This window comes from Rhinolophus ferrumequinum, chromosome 17, assembly GCF_004115265.2.
Source record: "Rhinolophus ferrumequinum isolate MPI-CBG mRhiFer1 chromosome 17, mRhiFer1_v1.p, whole genome shotgun sequence".
In the NCBI taxonomy this organism is placed as follows: domain Eukaryota; kingdom Metazoa; phylum Chordata; class Mammalia; order Chiroptera; family Rhinolophidae; genus Rhinolophus; species Rhinolophus ferrumequinum.
In genome coordinates, this window is record NC_046300.1 from 45,090,929 (window position 1) to 45,113,473 (window position 22,545).

At 44.1% G+C, this 22,545-nt stretch overlaps 1 protein-coding gene across 1 annotated transcript in view; it reads right to left on the reverse strand.

Moving 5' to 3' along the window:
• Positions 1-19,019: 19,019 nt before the first annotated feature.
• Positions 19,020-22,545, reverse strand: part of LMCD1 (LIM and cysteine rich domains 1) — a 57,763-nt gene continuing 54,237 nt past the window's right edge. Inside the window, exons 5-6 of the mRNA XM_033132780.1 lie at positions 21,367-21,582; positions 19,020-19,696 (exon numbers count right to left, since the gene is read on the reverse strand). Coding sequence (XP_032988671.1) covers positions 19,538-19,696; positions 21,367-21,582 — 375 coding nt within the window. The 3' untranslated portion in view covers positions 19,020-19,537. The remainder of the gene's footprint in view (positions 19,697-21,366; positions 21,583-22,545) is intronic.

The window sequence follows — 22,545 nt, forward strand, 5'->3', positions numbered from 1 at the left end:
AGACTTTTACAAGGGCAGACATCTGCAAGACTTTTACAATGGAAGACATCTTATCGGCAGTAAGAGAAAAGAAAGAAGACCCAAATAAAAGGAATGACATGCCACAGTCAGAGATTGGAAGACTCAAACTTGTTGTGATGACAATTCATCTCAAATTGATGTATAAATTCAACACAATCCCAGTCAAAATCCAAGCAGGCACTTTTGTAGAAACTGACGAGCTGAGTCTAAAGTTTATGTGCAAATGCAAATGACCTCTTTATGTGCAAATTGCAAAGGCAAATGAATCAACCAACACAATTTTGGAAAAGAACAAAGTTGGAAGAGTTAGACTTACCCTACCTTGTCTCAAGACATACTATAAAGTCACTGTGACCAAGGCAGTGTGGTATTGGCAAAGCGTATACATACACATATATAGATCAGTGGAACACAAGAATGTCCAAAATAGACTCACACACACACATGTGGTCAACTGTTTTTCAACAAAGGTGCCAAAGCAATTCGATGGGGAAAGAATGATTTTTACATTCTATTAGCCAAAGCAGCCCGTAAGACTAGTCCAGATTCAAGGAATGGGGAAATAGATTCTACTTTTGATGGGGAGGTCAGCAAAGTCACATTGCAAAGGGCGTGCCGACAGGAAGATGTGATGGACTGGATCCATTTTGGAGTCTATCACCCCAGGGAACATGGATGAGCCTTTGGGACCACTCATCAGACAACCCTACTTGTCTGCCCTGGTCTCAGCTCAAAGGAGGTCTCACCTCCTCTGAGAAGCCTTCCCAAATTATCCTACCTCAAGGTGACTCACAATTACCATTTATCACACTGGCCTGTTTAGCTCCTTCGTAGCTCCTCTAGAATCTTGTTCAGTAATTTCTTCATGTGTTCATTGTCTGTTTTCCCCTTTAGGATGTGAAAATAGTTTAAGATGGCTTTGAAATAAGTGAAAAGAATGAGACTGGGAAGGTACCCAGAGATCAGGTCATGAAGTGGGGAAGGAGTTTAGACTAAACTCCCAGTATGGAGTTTAGACATTAAGTTACAGAGAAACAAAGAATCAGAAGTTTAGAGCAAGAGGCTGACCTGATAAAATCGATATTTTCTAACAAGATTCCTGTGGCAAGGGCAGTAGTGGTGAATTCCTTGGGAGGCAGTGTGAAGGGAGAGTTGGAGGGGGTGAGAACAGGGACACCTGAGGGTGGCTTTGATGGTCTGAGCGAGAGTCGGCCTGCGCGAAGGGTCAGCAGGTCCATCAAGGATTATACTGCTTGACTTCCCAACAGAGTATGGAAATTTAGATGTGTTATGTGGAATCTCGACGATTTTTCATTGTTGGCAGCTAATAAAAATGTTTAAACTATGTTGGGGGTGAGCTGTGGCCTGAGCCCCACTGGACAGCCTCTCTGCCAAGCATAACATAATCATGATTTCACAGGCGTAATTGTAGCATAACTTGAGCGCCTGGAATCCAGGTTATTGCTCTGAATGGCTTGTGTGTGCAACCTAAGATATAGCACCCAGGAGACAGGGTCAAGAGGTGGGAGGGCAAGGAGCGGGAGGGAGCTGTGAGCTCCGTGGGGAGACAGGGGCCAGCTCTCTGCCGTCACTTGGGGGAACCAGGGGTTCTGATTCATGGGGAAGACTCGAGGTGTAGCTCTGCTAATTCTGCACTTCAGTTGCCTCCTCTGCAAAGTGGGAATATCAATTCTTACTCCTCAGAGCTGGTGGGTGGAGAAAACAAGAGCATGTAATTATTTATGTGGTAATGACCGTGAACCACACGCAGTCCGGGACCTGTTGCCTAAGTGAATTCACCAACATTCACAGCAACTCTGTGAGGTCATTATTATATATTCCTTTTTCCTATGGGGACACTGAGGCACAGAGAAGTTCCATAACTTGTCCAAGTCTACATAGCTAGAAAGTGACAGAACAGGATTCAACCCAGGCTTCAGAATCTATGCTCCCCGCCCACCTCTCACGCTATGCTTTACTCCCAGATGTGAAAGTTTCTGGCAGATTTTAGGCCCTCAGTGCAGTTCTTAATGTATTCCATTGGTGGTTATTCCTGTGTACGGGGCTGTGTGCTAGGCTTTGGAGGTGGAGTGGCAGGCAAGACAGTCATGGCTCCTGCCTGCGTTTGATCTTTGTGGAGTATTTGCCGAGTGCAAGGCTGTGTTTGGGGGGAGGATACTGAATTGAATTAAAATGTAGGGTTTTTTTTATTATTCATGTATGATGAGGCTGACAGACCAGGAGAGACTGCCATTGAAAAGACAAGTTTGTTACAGACAGTTCTCAGCAGGAGGGAGTAAGCCACACCCTGGGGGGCCACCCAGGGAAGCACCCTAGTCAGTCAGGAGGCAGGAGAAGCAAGAGGAATGTGTGGGCAGGAAACTGCATTGTGTTTTTCTTGGGAAGGAATGGGGAGGCAGTGTAAGCAGGCTGAGGGTTTTAGGATTGGAGAGTCTGAATGATTTGTGGGGCTCTGGGCTGCAGGGGTGGTCCCTAGTTGTCCATTACAGGATGGGCTTTGGGGTGATTTCAGGCAGGGGGATAGTGTACCTGAGCTGTCGGAGCCCAAGGAAAGGGCAAGGGGCCAGGACTCACAATGGTTGGTTTGCACATCAAAGGTGTGCTCCAGGCAAACTGCTTGCTACCTCTTAGAAGTGGCTAGCCCCAGAGAGGGGCAGCCCCTCCCTCTTCAGTCAGTGAGGCTCTAGAAGTCAGAGCATCAGAATACAGGACAATAACAAAATATAGTTAATACAGGGACACAGTCTCTGACATGAAACAGGCAAGGTTTAGCCCTAGAGGAATTTACAGGCCAGGATGGGTGACCAACCATGCAGGGAATAAACAGTGGCAAACTCAGATGCAGGAATTCTCTTCTTCTTCATTCCTTTATCAAGCATTTATTCATTCATTCGGTCGTACTTACTGAGTGCCTGCTATGTGCCGGGCACTATTCTGAATACTGGGGAGTAAAGCATAGACAAGGCCCCAGCTCCATGAAGTTTACATTCTAGCTGGGGAGACAATAAGTAAACAAAAAAATAAACAGAGGTACTCCTATCGTGATATGCTGTACAAAGAAAATGAACTATAGGGATTATTAAAGAATAAGAAATATATATCGGTCTCTGTGCCTGCTTCCTGAAAACAGAGTTGCCCAAATTCTTGTAAATAGGTGTGCGAGGCGCATCTTTTGTTCTATTGAGCGGACTCTTGGTGGGCTTCAGGATGGGGGCTGGTCACTAGAAACATCAAACCGTGATTCGAAGCTTGGACTTTTTAGCCCCGTCTCCCATTTTCCAGAATGGGGAGAGCAGCTGGAGACTGAGTTAATAATCAGTCATGACCATGTGATGAAGTCTCCATAAAAGTTCCTAAAATATGGGATTCAGAGAGCTTCCAGGCTGGTGAACACACTTGTGTGCCAGGAAAGTGGTGCACCCCAACTCCACGGGGACAGAAACTCTTGTACTTGGGATCCTTCCAGAACTCGCCCCATGTACCACTTCATCTTGCTGTTCATCTGTACCCTTTATGTCTTTTATAGTAAACCAGTAAACATAAATGTTCCCCTGAGTTCTGTGAGTCATTCTAGCAAATTATCAAACCCACGGAGGAGGTTGTGAGAACCCTGATTTATATCTGGTTGGTCAGAAGTATCGGTGACAACCTGGGACGTGAGATTGGTGTTTGAAGTAGGGGCAGTCTTGTGGGACTGAGCCCTTAACCTGTGGCATTTGCGCAAACTCTAGATAGTGTCAGAAATGAGTTAAATTGTAGGACAGCCAGCTGGTGTGGGAGAATTGGTTGGTGTGGGAAAAAAGCCACACATCTGGTCAAGATGTGTTCTGTGAGTAGTGAGTGTATTGAGCCGGAAAAACCAGACTTTTCCGTTAGTTGGTGTAGAGGATTTTTTCCCTCATAGAGATGTAACATAGAATGACTGAGGACGGGCCTTTCAGGTAAGGTGGTCAGGATGGCCTCTCTGAAGGGGTGATGTCTGAGTTGATGCTGGAGCTAGCCATGTGGTCGGGGGAAGGAAGGAGAATCCCTTTGCATAGCAAGTGCAAAGGTCCTGAGGCTGGAGCTGGCTTTGTGTGTTATACCTTAGGCACCTTGAAAGTGAGGGAGGGAGTGGTGGAAGGTGAAGTTAGAGAGGTTGATGTCCACCATGCTGTGCCACAGGCCATGATAAAGAGACTTGATTTTATTCTAGGGGGAGACTTCACAGCCTATAAATGAGAAATGACATAAGCTGCTGCATGTCAAAGTCAGCATGTGGGGAATGGGTCACAGAGGACACGAGTGGAGACCAGTTGAGAGACAAGTGAAGTCCACCTGATGAGTGACGACAAGTGCCTCCTGAGCGCCAGGCGCCACACAGAGCAATGGAGACACCACAGTCCAGTCCCCTGGGGCTCACAGTGTAGTAGAAAGCAGACCATGAGACCATTACAAATGTGGGACAAACACGAGCAGCTCATCCCCACCACCTGCCTTTCCATCGGGCTTTGTGAACCTCGTCACCCTAACTGGGCCATAGGGTTCTCAAAGTGTCCAACTTTCTTTCCAGAATTGCTCTCCTGCTGGGAGAAGCCAGCAAAACCTCTAGTACAGTGGCCTCTGCAGAGCGTCTGAAGGACTTGCAAAGCCCAGCTCTGCCTTGGAGTGCTAGGGCCACCTCTTCCTGAAAGAGCTCGTGATGGAATGTTCTGGGTGAACTGTGAGCAGGGCTCTAGGACCTTCAGCATGTGCATTGAATCTGGGCCGGGATCTTGGGCTGTTTTCCTGCTGCTTCCTGTTATGCTTTCTGGTTGGAGTATATGGCTCAGAACGATTTCCCCCGGCTAGTCAGGGTTTTAGTGTGGATTCTGAGAGAATGGAGGTTATGTTTCTCTGTCATGGTTCATGGAACCACAGTCAAACTCTGGCTAACATAGAGATCTTATCAGCCATCAGGGACTAGGCTCAGTGTGGATGAAACTAATTGGGGTAGCGGGATTCTGTTTTTTCTTAAACTGAGAGCCAGGAATAAATTGCTTTTCAGGGAGAGTCTAAGTGAAAAATTAGAATAAAACAAGAAAAATGTGTTTTGCTGGATATCTGGTAATCTACGATGATGCAGTCAAAGAAACAATACCTCCTTTGCTTTCCTACCGAATTAAATTCTCTGAACTTTGGTCAACAATGAGAAAAACAACAACAAAAATAGTGATAATAACATTATGAATAGTTGCTACTTGTCTCATTGGTTGCTTCCATAATTTAAAAAAATTTTTGAGATGTAATTGACATACAACTTTTGTAATTTTAAGGTGTACAACATGTTGATTTGATACATTTATATATTGCAATACGACTTCCCCTGCAGCATTCGCTGACACTGCCGTCATGTCACATAATACAATTACTTTTCTGTATGAAAACAAGACTGCAGATATTCCTGCATCTGCCAATTCTCAATGGCCTTTAGCTCCAAATAATCCATATGGCAAAGAGCATATTTATTCTAGTATCCTTCACTAATCTAGGCTTAAATTCGTAAACCACCGTTCTTAAGAAGGATCTTGTGACCAGGAACCAGGAAAACCTGGTTTCAGTCCCAGATCTGCTACTTCCTAGCCATGTGGTCTTGAGAAGTCACGTTTTCCCAGGGCCTTGGATTCCTGCAACACATTTTACCATCTGTGAAATGCTGTGACACCTATACTGGTTTGCCTGCTACCAGCCAAGTGACCCTGAGTTTGTTCCATAACTTTCCTGAGCCAGAGTTTCCTCATTTGCAAAAAGGAGATGAATAACACCTACTTCCACATACGCAAAACACGGGCCCACGGTAGGACGGCCCACCACATGCTTTCTAGGTTGTATTACTGACATATTTGCCTGCTTACTTGAACGGTCCTGATGTTTTCCCTGCCATAATTTTACTCCTCTCCGTGCTGGATATCTGGTAATCTACGATGCTGCAGTCAAGGAAACAAACACCATTTTTTCAACTTGTTCTTCCAAGTGCTATGGGGTCTGTCAGTTTTTGGGGAAAAACAGGACTGAGCAAGTGTTCACCAGTAATGTGAGGCGAGGAGCTGCGATTGTGTTTCATGTATAAGATCTGTGTCTCCCGATGTCAGACAGAAGGGGACACCCCTGGGTTCCCTCCGGACCCTTTACAAAGTGGTTCCCTTCCTGCCATCAGCATCTTGTCTGGGATAATGGCTCCAGTCCTCTTCCTGGAAGACCCTGAACTCTGGTCTGGCCACTGGCAGCTCAAGGGCCAAAATGCTGCTCCAACTGGTTGGTTAATTAAGAAAAAGAAATGTGGGGAAATTTCCTTTAGTTCTCCTCCTATTCATCACCATGTGGGTTGCTTGGACAAAGTTTGTGGGATGGGTTTCACTTATAGCATGTGTGAAGCTGTGATGCAAGGCTGAGCTAGATAGGACTTGAAGAGGCATTATTAAATGAAATGTGCTCTTTACAACCTTTGCCCAAATTTCCAACCTCATCTCCAGTCATTAGACTTTTTGCAGTCCTCTCCTCTCAACGACACCCCGTTTCCTGCTCTGCTGATTTTGAACCATGCACTCAAACTATCCGCTGTGCCTTCTCTTCCCTCTTAATGTCCCTCCTTAAGGAACTTCCAGAAGGAGACGGGTGGGCAGCCTGGGAGGACACAGGGGATTTCTATTCCTGCCTCTCTAGTTAGGCGGCCACTAGCCAGGGATGAGAGCCTCATGATGAGATCTGGTGTAGAATTTTTCTCCTGGTTCCTGGTAATCTGAGGTCTATAGGGCAACCTCATCTATTGCTATCAGTTTGAAGCATAAGCTGATTGGACGGGTCTCTAGCTGCCTTCCTCCTGCTGTTTCTTGCAGCCCTACCTTCATTTATTTCACATATGAGGTGATTGTATAAAATTTCATTGACATAAACAGTTCAAAACATCTTTGAACATGCCCAAATTAGCCGATTAGGTTCTACTATGAGAATGTTCATCTCAAACCAGATTAAGAGAAAGCTGATGTTTCTTCTGTGAATATCAAATAAGGAGGCCATAAGCACATAGGGCTCATTCTAATTTACACAAGCCTTTCTTATCTGCTCTCCTATTTGATCTGCTGCCGTCCTCAGAGGTGGGCAGGATGGATGGTGTCTCCCCAATATACAGGTAAATATTGAGGTTTAACCAGGTTTCATGACTTCTCTGACGTAGAAAGCTCAGATCTGAGTTTAGGCTTTCTGTCCTCTAGGCCAGTGTTCCTGTTTTTTTTTTTTTTTTTTTTTTTTTTTTTTTTTTTTGGCAAAAGAGTGTTTAGTCTATAGAAAAGTTTTATAAGAATTTATTTGAGCCAAAATTATAAGGACATGCCAGAAGCAAAATCTCAATGGGTTGAGAAAATGCTCCAGAGAATGGCAGTTTTGCAGCTTATTTTAGACATTAGAATAAAAGGAGGCGAGATAAGGAGGGTTACGTGAAATCCCTTGGTGGTAGATTAAGGGGGCGGAAGAAAGCAAAGTGGAGAAATCTCTGGGATTGGATAAAAAGTAAAACGGAGAGACACATGCTCCTTTTACATTGGTGGGTACAGGATAGTTAATAGTTAACATTTCCAGCACAGAGAGATGGTATGCGGAGAACAAGATAAAAAGAGAAGGGTTCTGTGCTCTTCTTGTGCTCTGGTGCGTGTGGTTGTAACTTTGAGGGGTCTAGAAAAAAAATTATGCTGAAATTTCAAAGGTATGTTATCCTAGATGCACGAGAACAATGGGCAGAGATTATTTAAGGTAAAGACTGACCTTTGCTAAGGAAGCTGTAGGCCTGGGCCATAACTAATCTCCATAGCCTGTCCAGTTAGGAATTTATGACCAGAACGTCCTGTGTGGTCTCTGAGTTTGTGAGACCTGCCATGTGAGCCCTGCCTGAGCTTGTCAGGTTTAATATCTGGCCCCCTTTTCATTCATAGTTTCATATCTAGAACCCCCTAAGAAAAACTGTGGAGCCCTGGGTTGGCTGAAAGAGGACCGTGGCTAGAAAAAGCCTAAGCTAATAAAGGGGACCAGCGTACACCACCCCAAAATGAATTAAGGGCCCTTGAGAATCAGCAGCTGCAGGAAAAGCTGTTAAAACAGGGCACAAATGGAAATTTCTATTTATAAAGTTGTCTCCCTGACTGGTAAAAGGAAGAGAGGAGTCTTATTCTTAACAATGAAGAAAGTTCAGGCTTGAATCTCTCTAACTAACCTTACTAAACAACCCTTGTTTGCTGTACTTTTCCTGGTCACCTTCCCATAACTTGCCTCCCATCGCGAAACCCCTAAGACCCTTTTTCTTTGTTTAGACTAAGATGGTCTCTAAGCCTCATTCATCTGGCCACCTCCATTTTTTTTTTTTTTTTTTGTGAACTGCAAATTATATAATAGGCACTTAGTTAGAACTATTTTTTTTTCTTTTTTTAAATCCATCTTTTATGAGCTTGATTCTCAGGCCCCAGTCAATGAATCTAAGATGTGTAGAGGGGAAAATTTTTTTCCCTTTCCTATGCTAGTCTGCAGCAGTACCCAGATACCAGAGCAGCAATGGGACGGGTGCAGCAAGCACAGTCAAAATAGTGGCCTAGTCCTCAGAAAGTTCCTCTCGCTAAGCGACAACTGAGGTTGCCTCCTTGGATGGGTAATTTGGTGCTGGGGTTTTGTGTCTGCCATTTTTCCTCTTCCTAAATTCTTTCCTGCAACACAGCAGTTACAGTGTTTGCAGAGAAAAGCCAGCTGTTTGGCCCCAAGTTTATGGGTGGTGGAAACCCCTCTTCTTCTCAGTAGAAAGGAAGTCTGATGCTCTATGCATCTCTAAGGTGCACATTCGAATAACCTTTCAGACTGCTGTCCGGTTGTCTGCATTTGACTTTGCCTTTTGGAAACAGCCCTCACTGGAGAAAAGAGCTCTGATTCTGCAAGGAACACACAAAATCCACATTCGCTCCGTTTCTTACTATTCTTTTCCTTTTGGTTAGCGCCCTAACATGGAGAGTGTCAGATTGTGTCATAAAACCTTTGTCTGGATCTGGGTTTGCCTTTAAACTTGGGATAGAAAGAAGTTTCTTAGAGTGAACAGTGCCCTGACCCCAGAGTAAAATTGATCCCCAAACTCTCCATATGACACCAGTGGCCCATAAATAGGGCCATGTGTGCATTTTCACGAGGGGAATCCCATTGCAAGATAATAAAAAGCAATCACAACTTGGGCAAAATACCTCACTCTAACTAGCAGATTGACAGCCTAACAAAACATGAACCAAAACAAATAAGAGTATCCCCCAGAAAGCACTTGTGACTGAATATGAAAGAAAAAAATAAAAGTCAAAAGAACAGCTGTCCTCCTTAGGCCAGCAGTGGACTGCCAGGTATTTTCTGACGAATGATTCAGCTTCTCACTAGTTCAAAGAAGTGTCTCTGGAGCCATTGAAACTGTTGTGTAGTCATTCCAAAATCAGGTATTTTCGTTTTAGGCTGTGGGTGTTTCATCTAGACTATTTGGCATTTTCTTCTAGGCCCCTGTTTTAGTAACCCTCTGATGTACAAAAACCACTTTATTTGAAAAATGTGTATATAGGTAGAATCATGGCTCCTTCTTTCAGACCTGCACACTAATTTGGAAGTTGTGATAATTCAGCCACTACTGAACTGATTTCCTTTAGTGAAGTTACACTGTACATATATGGTGTGAAAACCACTTGTCGGGGAGTGGGGGGTGTGTGTGTGTGGTGGGTGGTGGGTGGTGAGAGAGAGAAGTTTAACTCCTGAAAGGAAATGGCAAATTTCAAACTCTGGTTCGAGATGAATCCAGTCCATTTACCATATCAAGCCATGAGTTTCTCCTAGATGGAAAAATATAGGTTGCCCTGCCTTAGAAATTCAACTTGTCCTACCCTGTCACACTGGGAACTGAGGAGCCAAACAACCTGTGTGTCTAACCAGCTCCCTCCCTGAGGAGGATTTCTTTATAGGAGTTGTTTCCAACAGACCTGATGTCACCATATCCGTGGATTTTAGCGTCCCATCCACTTCAGTAATGCCTTTGTAGGGGCCGGAGGAGGAAACTCTAGCACATTAAATGTACATTTTTAACTCTAAGATGAATCCCCATTTTAGGAACGTGGTTTTCCATGTCATGTGTCCTGTGGAGCTGTGGAAACAGGACAGTGAACGCGTGTCCTCCATATCTGCAAACTCACAGATGACATTACTCACGTGGAAAGACACAAGAGGCCGTTTTAAAATACTGTTTTATAAGTCACGGTTTGTACAAATAGAGACCACCCCTCCCTGCAACCCCTGTTTGTCTAACCAGCTAAGGCAGGATTAACAAACTATGGCCCACTGGCCAGATTGGGTCCAGCTCCTGATTTTGTAAATAAAGTTTTATTGGAACTCAGCCATGCTTATCTGTTTACATACTGTCTATGGCTGCTTTCCCACTACAACAGCAGAGCTGAGTTGTTGCAGCAGAGGACACATGGCCTACTAAGCCTAAAATATTTACTATTTGGCTCTTCACAGAAGAAGTTTGCTGAACCCTGGTCTAAGGTTATCAGGGAGGCGAACTGGCTGCCGGCAGACCCATCGTAGCCCATGGTTATGTTTTGCTGGTGTTTTAAAAAGAGAAGTAAAAAGCAGCCATACATGTAGATTGGCTCCTGCTGTTGGCACCTGGACTACGTCATGCATTTGCCTCACTGCCTGAATCTTGTAGGCACTGGACTTCCCTCACTGGTTAGCAGATCCAGGAAGGGTGTTGGCTTGGAAGTCAGGAGACCTCGGTTGTGGTCTTGGCTCCTCTACCTTGAGCTTGCTTTGTGACACTGATAAAACTACTCTACTCTCTGGCCTCAGCTTCCCCAATTCTCAGGCAAGGGGTTGGGTTACCTAGCCTCTAATCAACCGTTTCAACTCTAACACGCTGTAGTCTTGCTACTCCCAGTGTGGTCCTCAGATCAGCACCATCAGTGCCCAGAGCTTGTTAAAAATGCAGAGTCCCAGGCCCCCACCCAGACCTACAGAACCGGAACCCACATTTTAACAAGCTCCCCAGGTGATTCTTACAAATACGAGGTCTGAGAAGCACTTCTCTAGAATATCACCTTGCTGGTGTGATATTCATAGCAAATGCTTCTCTCCACTTTCCAATTTGAAGGCCCTTGGGGATTTCAATTTCTGAGTTGTTTTTACTCCTAGGGTGAGTTAGGTGACACATAAAATGTATGGTCTTGTTCGTATAATGTTTTCCCAGCCTCCTCCCACGTACTCTTTTAAGACTTCGTGGGACCCATTTTGAGTCTAAGAGTCACTCATCGTTCTTAATACATACACAGCATGAATACAAGACCCAGAAGCAATGGGGGGGACACAGAGGGGAGTCTAACCAACAGATTTGCTTGGATCCTTCCTGCCTGCCCCCCTTAATTCACATATGCGAAAGTGAATATGCTAAGTTTCCCTTCCTGATGCAGGCTTTTCTGCCTGAATTTGTTCAGGCAGGTCAAAACAAAGCAAAACTCTTATTGAGTTTGTTGGACTTTTCCTTTCAGCGTGAAATAACCTGCATGCCAGGGTGGCACGTTCTGGGGAGACTCATTTTGAACCTCTGCGGTACCTACATTCACAACTATGTATGTGGGTGTGTATCAGGATGCTGAAATGTCTCTCTCAGTGGGCATTGATGCTTGGGCATTTATAGAAGGTCTCAGAGATTAGAAAGAAGGAAAGGAAGTTTGCTGATGGACTTTAAAAAAACACATTTTTTTCTTTTTAAACCAGTCTCCAAGAGTAGAGGAGACTGCAATTGAGCCATCTTCTTCCATGGTTTGCCATTGGGTAAAACAAATAACAATAATAATGATAAAAGCCGGTACTTATTGAATACTTACTATGTGTCAAGAGCTGTTTTAAATCTTTAAACATACATAAATCCATTTAATCCTCAAAACAGCCCTATAAGGGAAATACTATTACTATCTACATTTTATAATGGAGGAACCTGAGAACAAAGTGAAATGGCTTATCCAAGGTGCCACAGTAGAGTCAGACTTAGATTTGAGGCCCCTCGCTCCAAAGCCCACTCGGTGCGTGGCAGTGTTGCATGGCCGGATGTGTTGGGTTTGTCTGGTGAGCCCGTGGGAAAGATCATGACTGCTAGTAACCTGTTTGCTAGGAAGCTGGGGTGGAGGAGGTTGGGGAGGGGGCGGATCCTGGGAAGGAGCACAGCTGGGATTCTGCTGGAATTCAGGCAGGTCTGAGTAGATAACTGTCTGTTATTTCTCTCTCTCCTCTGATAGATTGTAACTCCTTTAGCACAGGAATGTGTCCTTTCTCCACCGTTGTATGTCCAACACGTAGCACGTGTAGTAGGTACTGAGTAAGTGCATGGTAAGTGAACGAGTAGAAGCATGAATAATTGAGTGAGTAAGCGAGTAAGTGGCCTGTTGCTTGGAAGACAAACCACGGAGTCTGACATAAGTACAATCTGGTCAAGGTCTAAATCAATTACATAATCGGTTGAGTCTCTGAGCATCTGGAGCAATCAGCAAGGGCTTCCTGGAAGAGAGAGCATTTGTGCCAAGAGCCTAGAAGCAGAGGTGGCAAAAGTGTGGCCTTTCAGGAGGGGGCAAGCACCAAAACTCAAAGTTTGCAAGCCCTGGCCCAAGATGTCACAGACACCTCCCCTGCAAAGGCGGACCACACAGGCAATGTATTGAGCTGACAAATACCTTCCTACTTGGCCTTCCATCCAGCTTTGGCACAAATGGTCCCTTGTGTTGGCCAAGGATGCCCGCCTGCCTGCTCCTGCTCCCTCTCCCCTTATCAGCTGAAGATGAACTCCACAGAGGTCTCTTGTCAACCTAAGCCCAAGCCATTCCCTTGTAGGGCAAAGGCTTGTGATGCTTTGCAACCATATTTCATAATGCAGCAGCCTGCATAACCTAACATATTGGGATCATTAGCAGCTTGTGTCACTCTTCTATTTTAAAACTTTCCATATTTGAACTCATGGAAGTACATCCTTCACGTTTATTGAACTTTTCCCATAAAAGCAATTTTAGTACGTCCCCGTCAAATTTAGTAAGTCCCCATCATGAATTAAACAGAAAAGGCCACAGTAAAACCTTTTAGACATTTCCTTTAGGGAATACCATTTTATTTAGGCCTTTAAAAACATTTGTCTTTTCTTGCCAGTAATTAAAAAAATATCAAGACAAATGAGATTTTTAGTGGCATGATAATTACTTCAAGATGAAGTTTGTGACTTGGCTTCTACGCTCGCTCTTTGTTGCAGCTCCTCCCAGGTCTCTCAGGAACCTCCATTTCCCAATCCTGGGACAATCTTCGTCGCCTAGATTCTGTGGGTTAGTTCTCATCCAGTTTCTTTGACTGCTGCTTTGCTCCTGTAGTTTTAGCCACCCTCTCTCTTTGGTGAACTGGGCCAGCTCCACTTTGCCCAGAAGGCTGTTCTTTGCCACCTCCAGCTCTAACAGTGCTTCTCTTTTTCACAAGGGGCCTGTTTCATGTCATTTGGGTGTGGCTGTCTTTTCGAATCCTTTCTCCTCCCCATCGGAAGTTGGCTGGTTGGCATTGTGCTCGAGGCACTGCCAATCATAGTACTCCAGCCACCTGGGCACAGTAGTTGGTCAAAAGATAGGCACATGACCCACATTGGAACAATCAAAGTCATTCCCAGAAAGCCCCCAAAATAGACACTTCCTTTTCATTGGGGTCACTTGCTCTAAGGACAAAAGTATCCCTAACTGCTGCTGGTGGTGACCGTGTCTGCTACAGTCTGGGTGAGCCTGCCTGAGGATAACAGAGGTGAAAGATGGAGAAAGGAAGCAGATTCTTAACTTCATAATTTGAACTACTGGGTCCAGTTGTTCCTGAAGCTGGTGCTTCTTTTGAACTTTCTCACTAGAAAGTAAATTCTATAATGTGGAGACCTTCCAATTTGGGGGCAGGGTTAAACGAGTTTGAATTGGACTTCCCTTACTTGTAGCAAGGGAGTCCTGGATATTATTTCTTTTGTCTGCAAGTCCAAATCCTTTCTGCTGCTCAAAAACCAATGTTGTCCCAAACTTAGACAAAAGAAACTCTTTATGCTGATGCCTGCAGTTTTTATTATCATAGAATAGAATCAAACCAAGGGATCATTTTGCTTCAAACTAGTAGAATCAGACTGAATGCAAATAACAGTTGAGAAAAAAGAGCAAACACAATTCTTTCAACAGCATCATCTCTAATCTTGTCTTGTCAAAGGCAGAGGCATGTAAATGGCCACCCTTTCGCGTAACTTTCTCGTATTTTAAGCCAAATATCTGGAGCCAAAATCTGATAACCCAGTGAGTCAAGTATTCGTGCCATTATTATTTGTGTCCCCATGGGACAGATTTGATTAAAACTGCAAATGAACTGGAGAGTGTTATGGCCTCAGAAATGTGTAATTCACCCAAACTGAAATGAGAAACATATAGGCATCAGTCACATTGTTTTTGACTACAATTAACAAGATCCCCACTAATGAGAAACTCTATGATGAGGAAATATATTACACAATGAGGAAATGTATCACCCTGCATAAAGAATAAGGAAATATATGTCTCATGTAACAAGAAGCCTAGAGGGGAGTTCTCTGGCTCGATGACATACGAGGGACCTATGCTCTGTTTAACTCTCATCTCTATCATCCTTGGCTTATTGGCTCGGCTTACTTGTCTCTCCAAGGCTCTAAGATGGCACCAGGAATTTCAACTCCAGAGCACACCGTTGAAGAAGAGGGAACTCCTTGAGAAATGGCCGATTCCAAAGCTGGGGTAAAGAAAATAGAAGACGAGCCAGGAACTCCTTCTTGTGACAGGATGTAAAATTGTATTTAAAGAATGATGGGGACATGTCAAAAGGACACAAAGCCAACTTGAAGGAGCTTTCTTGGACCAAATTTGGAACAATTTGAGCATTAAAATAAACGCTAGTAGTAGATGATAAACAATTTGATAAAATAGAAATCTGAAACTCCAAACTGATATAAATAACTGAATCAATCAAAATAGGGAGAAGATAGAGCTTTTGCTTATAGTAGAATGCTAATTAAGAAACATTGAATGAATGATTGAATTAGAGAACTTAACATTTGGCGACTATCATAGTAATAATTCAGTCAAGAGACATCAACGTATGTTAAGAGCCAGGAGGTGGAATTTTGATGAGGAACAGGATATTAACATAGTCTCAAAAGTACCTTCCTGCAAAATGCTCATTAAATACAAAGGGAAAAAGAGCAACAACATTGGGAAAATCTTGCATAATCAAGTGTTTAAAATTAATATCAACACTAATGAAACAAATAAAAATCTTGTATCATCGGATAGGGTACAATGAAAACAGCATCACTTCCATGGCATTCCTACCAAATATGCATAACTTGAATCTAATTATGAAAGGATATCAGACAAACCCAATTTGATGGACATTCTACTCGGGAAGTGGCCTTTAATCTTCTAAGATGTCAAGGTCATAAATGCCAAAGAAAGAACGAGGAACACTTCCAAATTACACGAAAGAGAACACTAAAGAGAAAAGATAACTAAATGAAATATATAATCCTGGACCAGATCTTTCTGTTATAAAAAGCCTTATTGGGTCAATTGGGAAAACTTGAATTAGAGTTGAGGATTAGCTGATAAAGGGTTCATTCCTGATTTTAATGGTTGTTTGTGGTGATGTAGGAAAATGTTCTTGTTTGTAGGAATTACACACCAAAATATTCAGGAGTGATGAGGCACTGTGCCAGCCACACCTCAAATGGTTCAAGAAGAAAACTTCTTTGTTTTCTTCTTATAACTTTTTTTGGGTAAGTTTAAAATTATATCAAAAGAAAAAGAAAGAAGGGCTATTTCCTCCAGAGCATCTCTTTTCATTAAGATAGAAAACTTTTCTAAGCATCTCCCCAATGGAAAAGCCCCTTTGGCTGGGATTGGGCCACATGTCCTTTCTCCAGCTGCAAAGGAGGCTGGGAAAGTGAGTTTATAGAATGGGACGTGGGCTCTTCCCACAAGGAAGACAGATGGGGGTGGAGAATGGCAACATGCAGGCGGTCACCAGAGCCTGCCTCAGTCTGAAGTTTTGATATTTGCTTTAGGCCATTTGGGAATACAGTGCCATTAGCAACAGTGACTCATGCAAGAGCCCTCGGCCGTTGTTTGCTCTTTCCTTTAGTTGCTGGGCATTGTACTAGGATTGGAGAGGCAAACACAAGAGACTATCCTCTCAAGAAGTTCATAGGGGAGCCTTTCACAAACTAATAATTTTAGCACAATAGAATCAATGCAATGATCGCTGTAAGTCAGGGTTATTGCTACAGCACAGGTGAACCTAAAATCCCCCAGAGGGGAGGATAAGGCCAGGGAAGTGTTCCTAGAGAACGGAAGTGATGGGAATGGTGACTCCTCTGCTGACAACAGTTAATAGTGTAACATTTTAAAGCATACATCATTCCGACTCTGGCACAGAATCCCACCCAGCTCTGGCGGCCCCATGGAAGAGGCCGCAGTTGAGCACAGTGTGGGGAACTCCAGGAGAAGGGAGCAGCCTGAGCAATGGCACAGAGGTAGGAAAGGCGTGGGGTGCATACAGGGACCTGTAACCTGTTCATTTGGCTTCTGAAAGGGGAGCAGGAAGCAAGGTGCATTGGGGCCAGGAAAATTAAGAAACCTGAATGCAAGGCAAAGAAGTTTCAACTTCTGTGTGTTCAATAGGGAGCCCCTGAGTATTCTGAGAGGAGAGTGCACGATCAGGCTGTGATTCTGAGCAGTTCACCTGAGCAGTGTGTGGAGGGGGTGAGTTCGTGCCAGGGAGACTCACTAGGAGACTGTTGTCAGTCTGGGCAGAAACTGTTCAAGGTGAAATATGACCTTGGAGCTGGAGGGAGAGATGAAGGGAGAGAAAGGACTGTACTGAGTGACCCCTCAGGTGGGAAGGGGGCGTGTCAGCGACGACTCCTGTGTTCCAAATGCAAGGATGGGGTGTCATTAGTAGATGCAGGAAGGCAGGAGCACGCTCTGGGTGGTGGCCAATGGGGTCTGTTGGGGGTCATCACTCCCACCCACAGTGGTGTGGACAAAGTCATCAGGACAAAGTCAATTAGGCGTCAGGCTGGGGTTTCAGCAGAGGAGACATCATGTATTTGATAATCTCCCTGTCTAGCCATCACCAACCCCTGCTTTTTAAAAACTCTTGGAAGGCTCCCCATTGCTTCCAGAACAGAAACCGGTCTTTTCTGTCACCCACAAAGGTGGAGTACCTCTAATGTCTCAGTGCTAATCAAACGCCCCATCGCTCTTTGTGCTCCGGCTCCACCCATCTTCTTTGAGTCTCATGCATGGGCCATGGTCACCACTGTATCTCCAACACCAGTAAATAGGTGTTGAATAAACTGGTGCTGCTTCAGCCTCAAGGCCTGTTCCAGGTCCATCCTCATCTACATCTTTAACCATTGCCCTTTTCCTCTTTGCCTACTCAGGGGCACTCGTATTCTAGATATTCGTGTCACTATCCTAACACCCCTCACTTGGTCTAATATCTTTCAGATACTCGATAGCAGCACGTACCTCCCCTCTACAGCATTCATCGGAGCTGTAATTTTACACTGACTGTGGGAGTATTTGACTGGGGCCCATCTCCCCTATAGACTGTAAAATGCAGGGGTCGGGCGGCACTGTTTTTCCTTTGCGTGCTGTACCCCTGTACTGAGCATGGCACTTGGAACTCTGTAGTGCTCAGTGAAGATTTGTGGAATGAATGAATGAGTGAGTAAATGGGTGACTATTCCATTGGTGTTTCTGGGGGGGTTGATCGAAGGGAGTTTCTGAATGTGTAGGAGAAATCGGGAAGTATTAGGTTGGTGCAAAAGTAAACTCGGTTTTTGCAATTATTTTTAACCTTTTAAACCGCAATTACTTGTGCACCAATCTAATAAAAGTCTAGAGAAATAATGGGTCCTCAGACTAGAAAGACAACTAAACCAAGTTTTGGAAGGATTCAGATGTCAGGGTGAGAACGTGGTTCTTAATTGTGTCAGTGAGGAGCCATGAAGGTGAGGTGAGGAAGACGACACAGGCACAGCTTCCCGTTGAGAAGACAGACACGACACGACAGGGAAACTGAGTGTGGCTGCAGAGGGGGCTGGCACCTTAGAAGGATATGGCAGTCGCTTTGGTCAAACTTGCAAAGCACATGAATGAGGATATTGCAGGTAAGAGATGATGGCGGAATTTGTGTGGTAACATGTAAGAGACTTGGCAACAGATGGGAAGTTTAAGAAAGAAAGAAGCCCCGTGGTGAGGGGATTGTGAGTCCGTAGGACTTGTGTCTTTTTTGTCCTTATAGCCACAGTAGAAAAAGAGATGTCTTTTCTTAGAAATTGTGGAAAGGAAACTAATTTGGGGGCTGCAAATGCTCAGAGAGGCCATAAAAAGAGAGGACATCTTGACCAAAGACCTATTCTATTTGGTTCATTCCATGTTCAGTTGGCAACATTTAAAGGAAAGATTTCTCATAAAATTCCCGTATTTCTTAGGATCTGTCCACACTGGTCACCATGTCCCATGTGGCACCAACCACTGGTTGACTTAGGTGGCTCTGTTGGGCTGCTTACCTGCCTGGGCTCTGAGGGCAGCTGAGTTGGGTCCCTGCTCTTCAAGCAGCTCATCGGTTCTTAGAAGGCTGCTCTTTGGTACGTCATGACACGTTGCATGTATGTTCCCATCAGTGATCTGGGGGTGCCTGACACTGGGATGGGCGTTCTGCTCCCAGGACCTACACTCCCCAAAGAGCTCTGGTGAGATGAACAGGCACACCAGCACTTACAGTGCCTTCTGCCAGCACCAGCATTCAGGGTCACAGGGCTAAATGGATACTGTGAAATCAATCTCCCGGTGTAAATAATTAGATAAAGGCATATGTGGATTGCATAAAATGTTTATTGATATGTTTATCATGCCAAGAAAAGTTTTTTATTTAACATTCAAATTCCATTTGAAAGGAGGCAACAAACAATTGTTGGGATCCCAGCCTGCTCCTGGAGGAGCTCCCACGCTCACAAAAAAGCACGCACATTCTATAGCTATGTGATTTCATCACTCAGAATTGCATTCTGGGAAACTCCTCCTAGAGATCCCTTGCAAGATGCCAATTGTGTCTTTCGTTGGTAGCTGGGAAACAACAGCAACAAAAACAAAAATAGCAACAAAAACAAAATAACTCCATCCTACGACTTCTCAGAACATTTCTGGCTTTGAAACTATTGACTCTCACCACCACCCCACCTAGAATATATGTGTGTATATATTCCCACTGAAAAAATAAATCATTGTTTTTGTTGCTTGCTGGCTGTTGGGTCAGATGCTTAGGATGGCCTCAGTGCACCTGGCTTTCCTTCTCGGTGGGCTCCCGTGAATTCTGGCTATGGGCAGGCAGCCTTTCAGGAGCGTTTGGACTTGCTACAAGTTGGGCACAGAAGCTGACCCTTGGTGACGATGTACGCCCGGCCACTCAGCAACTGCTCGCAGCCCTCACAGACGAAGTGCTTTCGGTGCCAGGCCAGGTCTTCCACGCGCTGGTAGTCCTCTGAGAATATTATCTGGGGAGGAAAGCAGAAGAAATGAACCTAGTAGAGACAGTGTATTGAGGGCAAGTTGTAGGATGGTGGTTTATCCTACCCTATTCTTGTTTTGACCCTTAGATACCTCAGTGGAGAAATCTGACATCTTGGTGAAGGTTGTGGTTGCATCTTAGCTTCTTGGATGGAAAAAAAAGTCCTCCACCATCAGCAGGTATTATTGATCTAGTCTCTGAGATACTCTTTGGGTCAAATGCAAAGCGCAGTTTTCTTCTGAGACAGGATTACATACCCCAGTGAGGACAGTTTAATGATGTTAGCTAAGTTACCAATGGCCAGCCTTCAAGAGCAAGAACACACAGGGTCACTCAAGCTTGGAATAAAGTGACACTTTGCAATCTATATGGTGAGAAACCCCCGAGGCTCAGAAAGAGAAGAATAGCATACTGGTTAACTATGCTTTTGGATTTTGGGGTCAAATAGGAACCAGGGATGAGGTTTCACTTAAATACTAAACAGCTTCGTGACTAGGGGCAAATTGCTTAATCTCCCTGCATCTCAGTTTCTACATCTGTAGAATGGGGATATAAATGCTATCCATCCCATAGGGTTTTATGAGCTACTACTCATGAAGTGCTTGGTATAGTGGTGGATACAAAGTCACTGCTGTATGACTATCATTGACCTCTGAGCTGCACTTTTCTCACATGTAAAATGGGGATAATGATTCTCTCCTCCTAAAGGATTGTTGTGAGATATCAGGGCACATCACACATAAAGTATGTAGCAAATAACTGACCCATTTGTAAGCTCTTAATAAAGGATAGAGTGTTATTACAGTGAGTATATTGTTGTGCTCACAAAAATGAGGTTGTGGGCCTGGCCTGCTGACTGTCCTTTTCCTTCCTAATATCGCTTGATGACAGTTATTAGGTGAGAGGCTTTAACTTCGCATGGAGACCAATGGTGGGAGGTGGTAGAGGCAGATATTGCCTTAAAGCGAAGAAGACCCTCACGTGTGCCAAAGATGAAGATAGTGAGTTTCCTGTCACCAGATGCATGCAGATAGTAGCTATTCTCCTCCTAGTTAGTATTGTTATTATTAATAGACCTTAGAATTCCTCTAGTGTTAACCCATATTGGAGAGTTGAACCCCTTTATAGCACGTCTAACTACTGTATGGCATCGTGTTACGTTAATGTTGTATTACATCATGTGTGGTATCCTCAGACGAACAGCAGCTCCCACTCAGTAGTCACTTGGTCAGGCCCATGCCAAGCATTTTCATGCAGTATCTCATTATCTGCATAGCAGCCCCAGGGGATGGGCACTGTTATCCTTCCCATTTTACAAGTAATAAAACTGAGGCACAGGAGTTAGGTAGCCACACGACTAACAGTCGCAGAGTGAGGTGTGAATATGGATAACCCTGCCTCCTGGTGCATGTCCCCATGTTCTTCTGAGCACTTACAGAGTGCTAAGGCACTCTGTGTCTCCTGGGGGGCAACTATTTGCCCCATTTTGCAGATGAGAAAACAGAGGCTGAGAGCATGAAGTGAGACCTGAGTCTCAGTTTTCCCATCTGTGGATCACGTCATCAATGAAGCCTTATTCCCCTTGGCCTTTGGGTCCTCTCCCACAGTAGAGGTGTCATCTACCAGCCCCCACCATCCAGCCCCACCAGCTCTTACCTCATCACAGCCGGAGCACCGGGGCCGGACACTCTCACAGTAATGGCGGCCACACCAGGGCGCACCGTCCTTCCAGAAGTAGATGAGGTCCACCAGAGGCTCGGAGCACTTGAAGCACACAAAGCAGGCAGGATGCCACTGCTTGTCGTAGCCTGCCCTGTCTGAGTAGACCACGGGGCTGTCGGCAGGGGCCACTTCCTTGCACAGCTCACAGACCTAGAAGGGTGGAGGAGGACCCCAAAGATACAAAGTAGTCAGGAGGGCGTGGTGACACAAGTTTGGGTTTTGACTCCAGTCTCTTTACTTCCTTGGTGACCTTGAGCAAGTTACTATACCTCTCTGTTCCTCAGTTTTCTCATCTGCAAAGTGGGATAATAATATTGCCTACCTCGTAGATTGTTGTGAAGACTAAATGAAGTACTTGTTTAGCACAGTGATTCTCAAACGTTTTGTTCTCAGGACACTTTATACTCTTAAAAATTATTAAGAACCGTAAAGAGTTTTTGTTCATATGGGTAATAGCTATTGATATTTCCCATAAGAGAAATTGAAACTGAGAAAAAATAACTAATTATGTATTAATTCACTTAAAAATAATAAACCACTAACATGTTAACATAAATATTTGTAATGAAACACAATTCTAGTTTCCAAAACGGAAAAATTTAGTGAGAAGAGTGGCATTGTTTTACATTTTTGCAATCTCTTTAATGACTGCCTCAATAGAGAACTGCTGGGTTCTTGTAACTGCTTTTGCTTTTCATCTTTTGCACTATGTTGTTTTCTTTGAAATATATGAAGACAATCTGGCCTCGCACTGATATGAAGTTGGAAAAGGAAGGAGGAGCATTTTAATAGCCTTTCCCAATAACTGTAGATATTTTGTTTGATTCTATATCAAAATTCAAGGGGTAGTTTCTCAAAAGTTAATGCAGAATTTGAAACCATATCAATCAACCTTTCATCCTTGTTACGTGAAAACTCATTGGTCCGCCTTGCAGTTTGAATGGATTTTTACCCATGTATGAGTATTTTGCATTAAACTTTAAAGTTTAGAACACAAAAATTGCGAAGATAGTAGAGTTCTCATGTATCCCATACCCAGTTTTCTCTGTTCTTAGCGTCTTACATTAATGTGGTATATTAGTCACAATTAAAAGTACTATACTATGTTTCTCC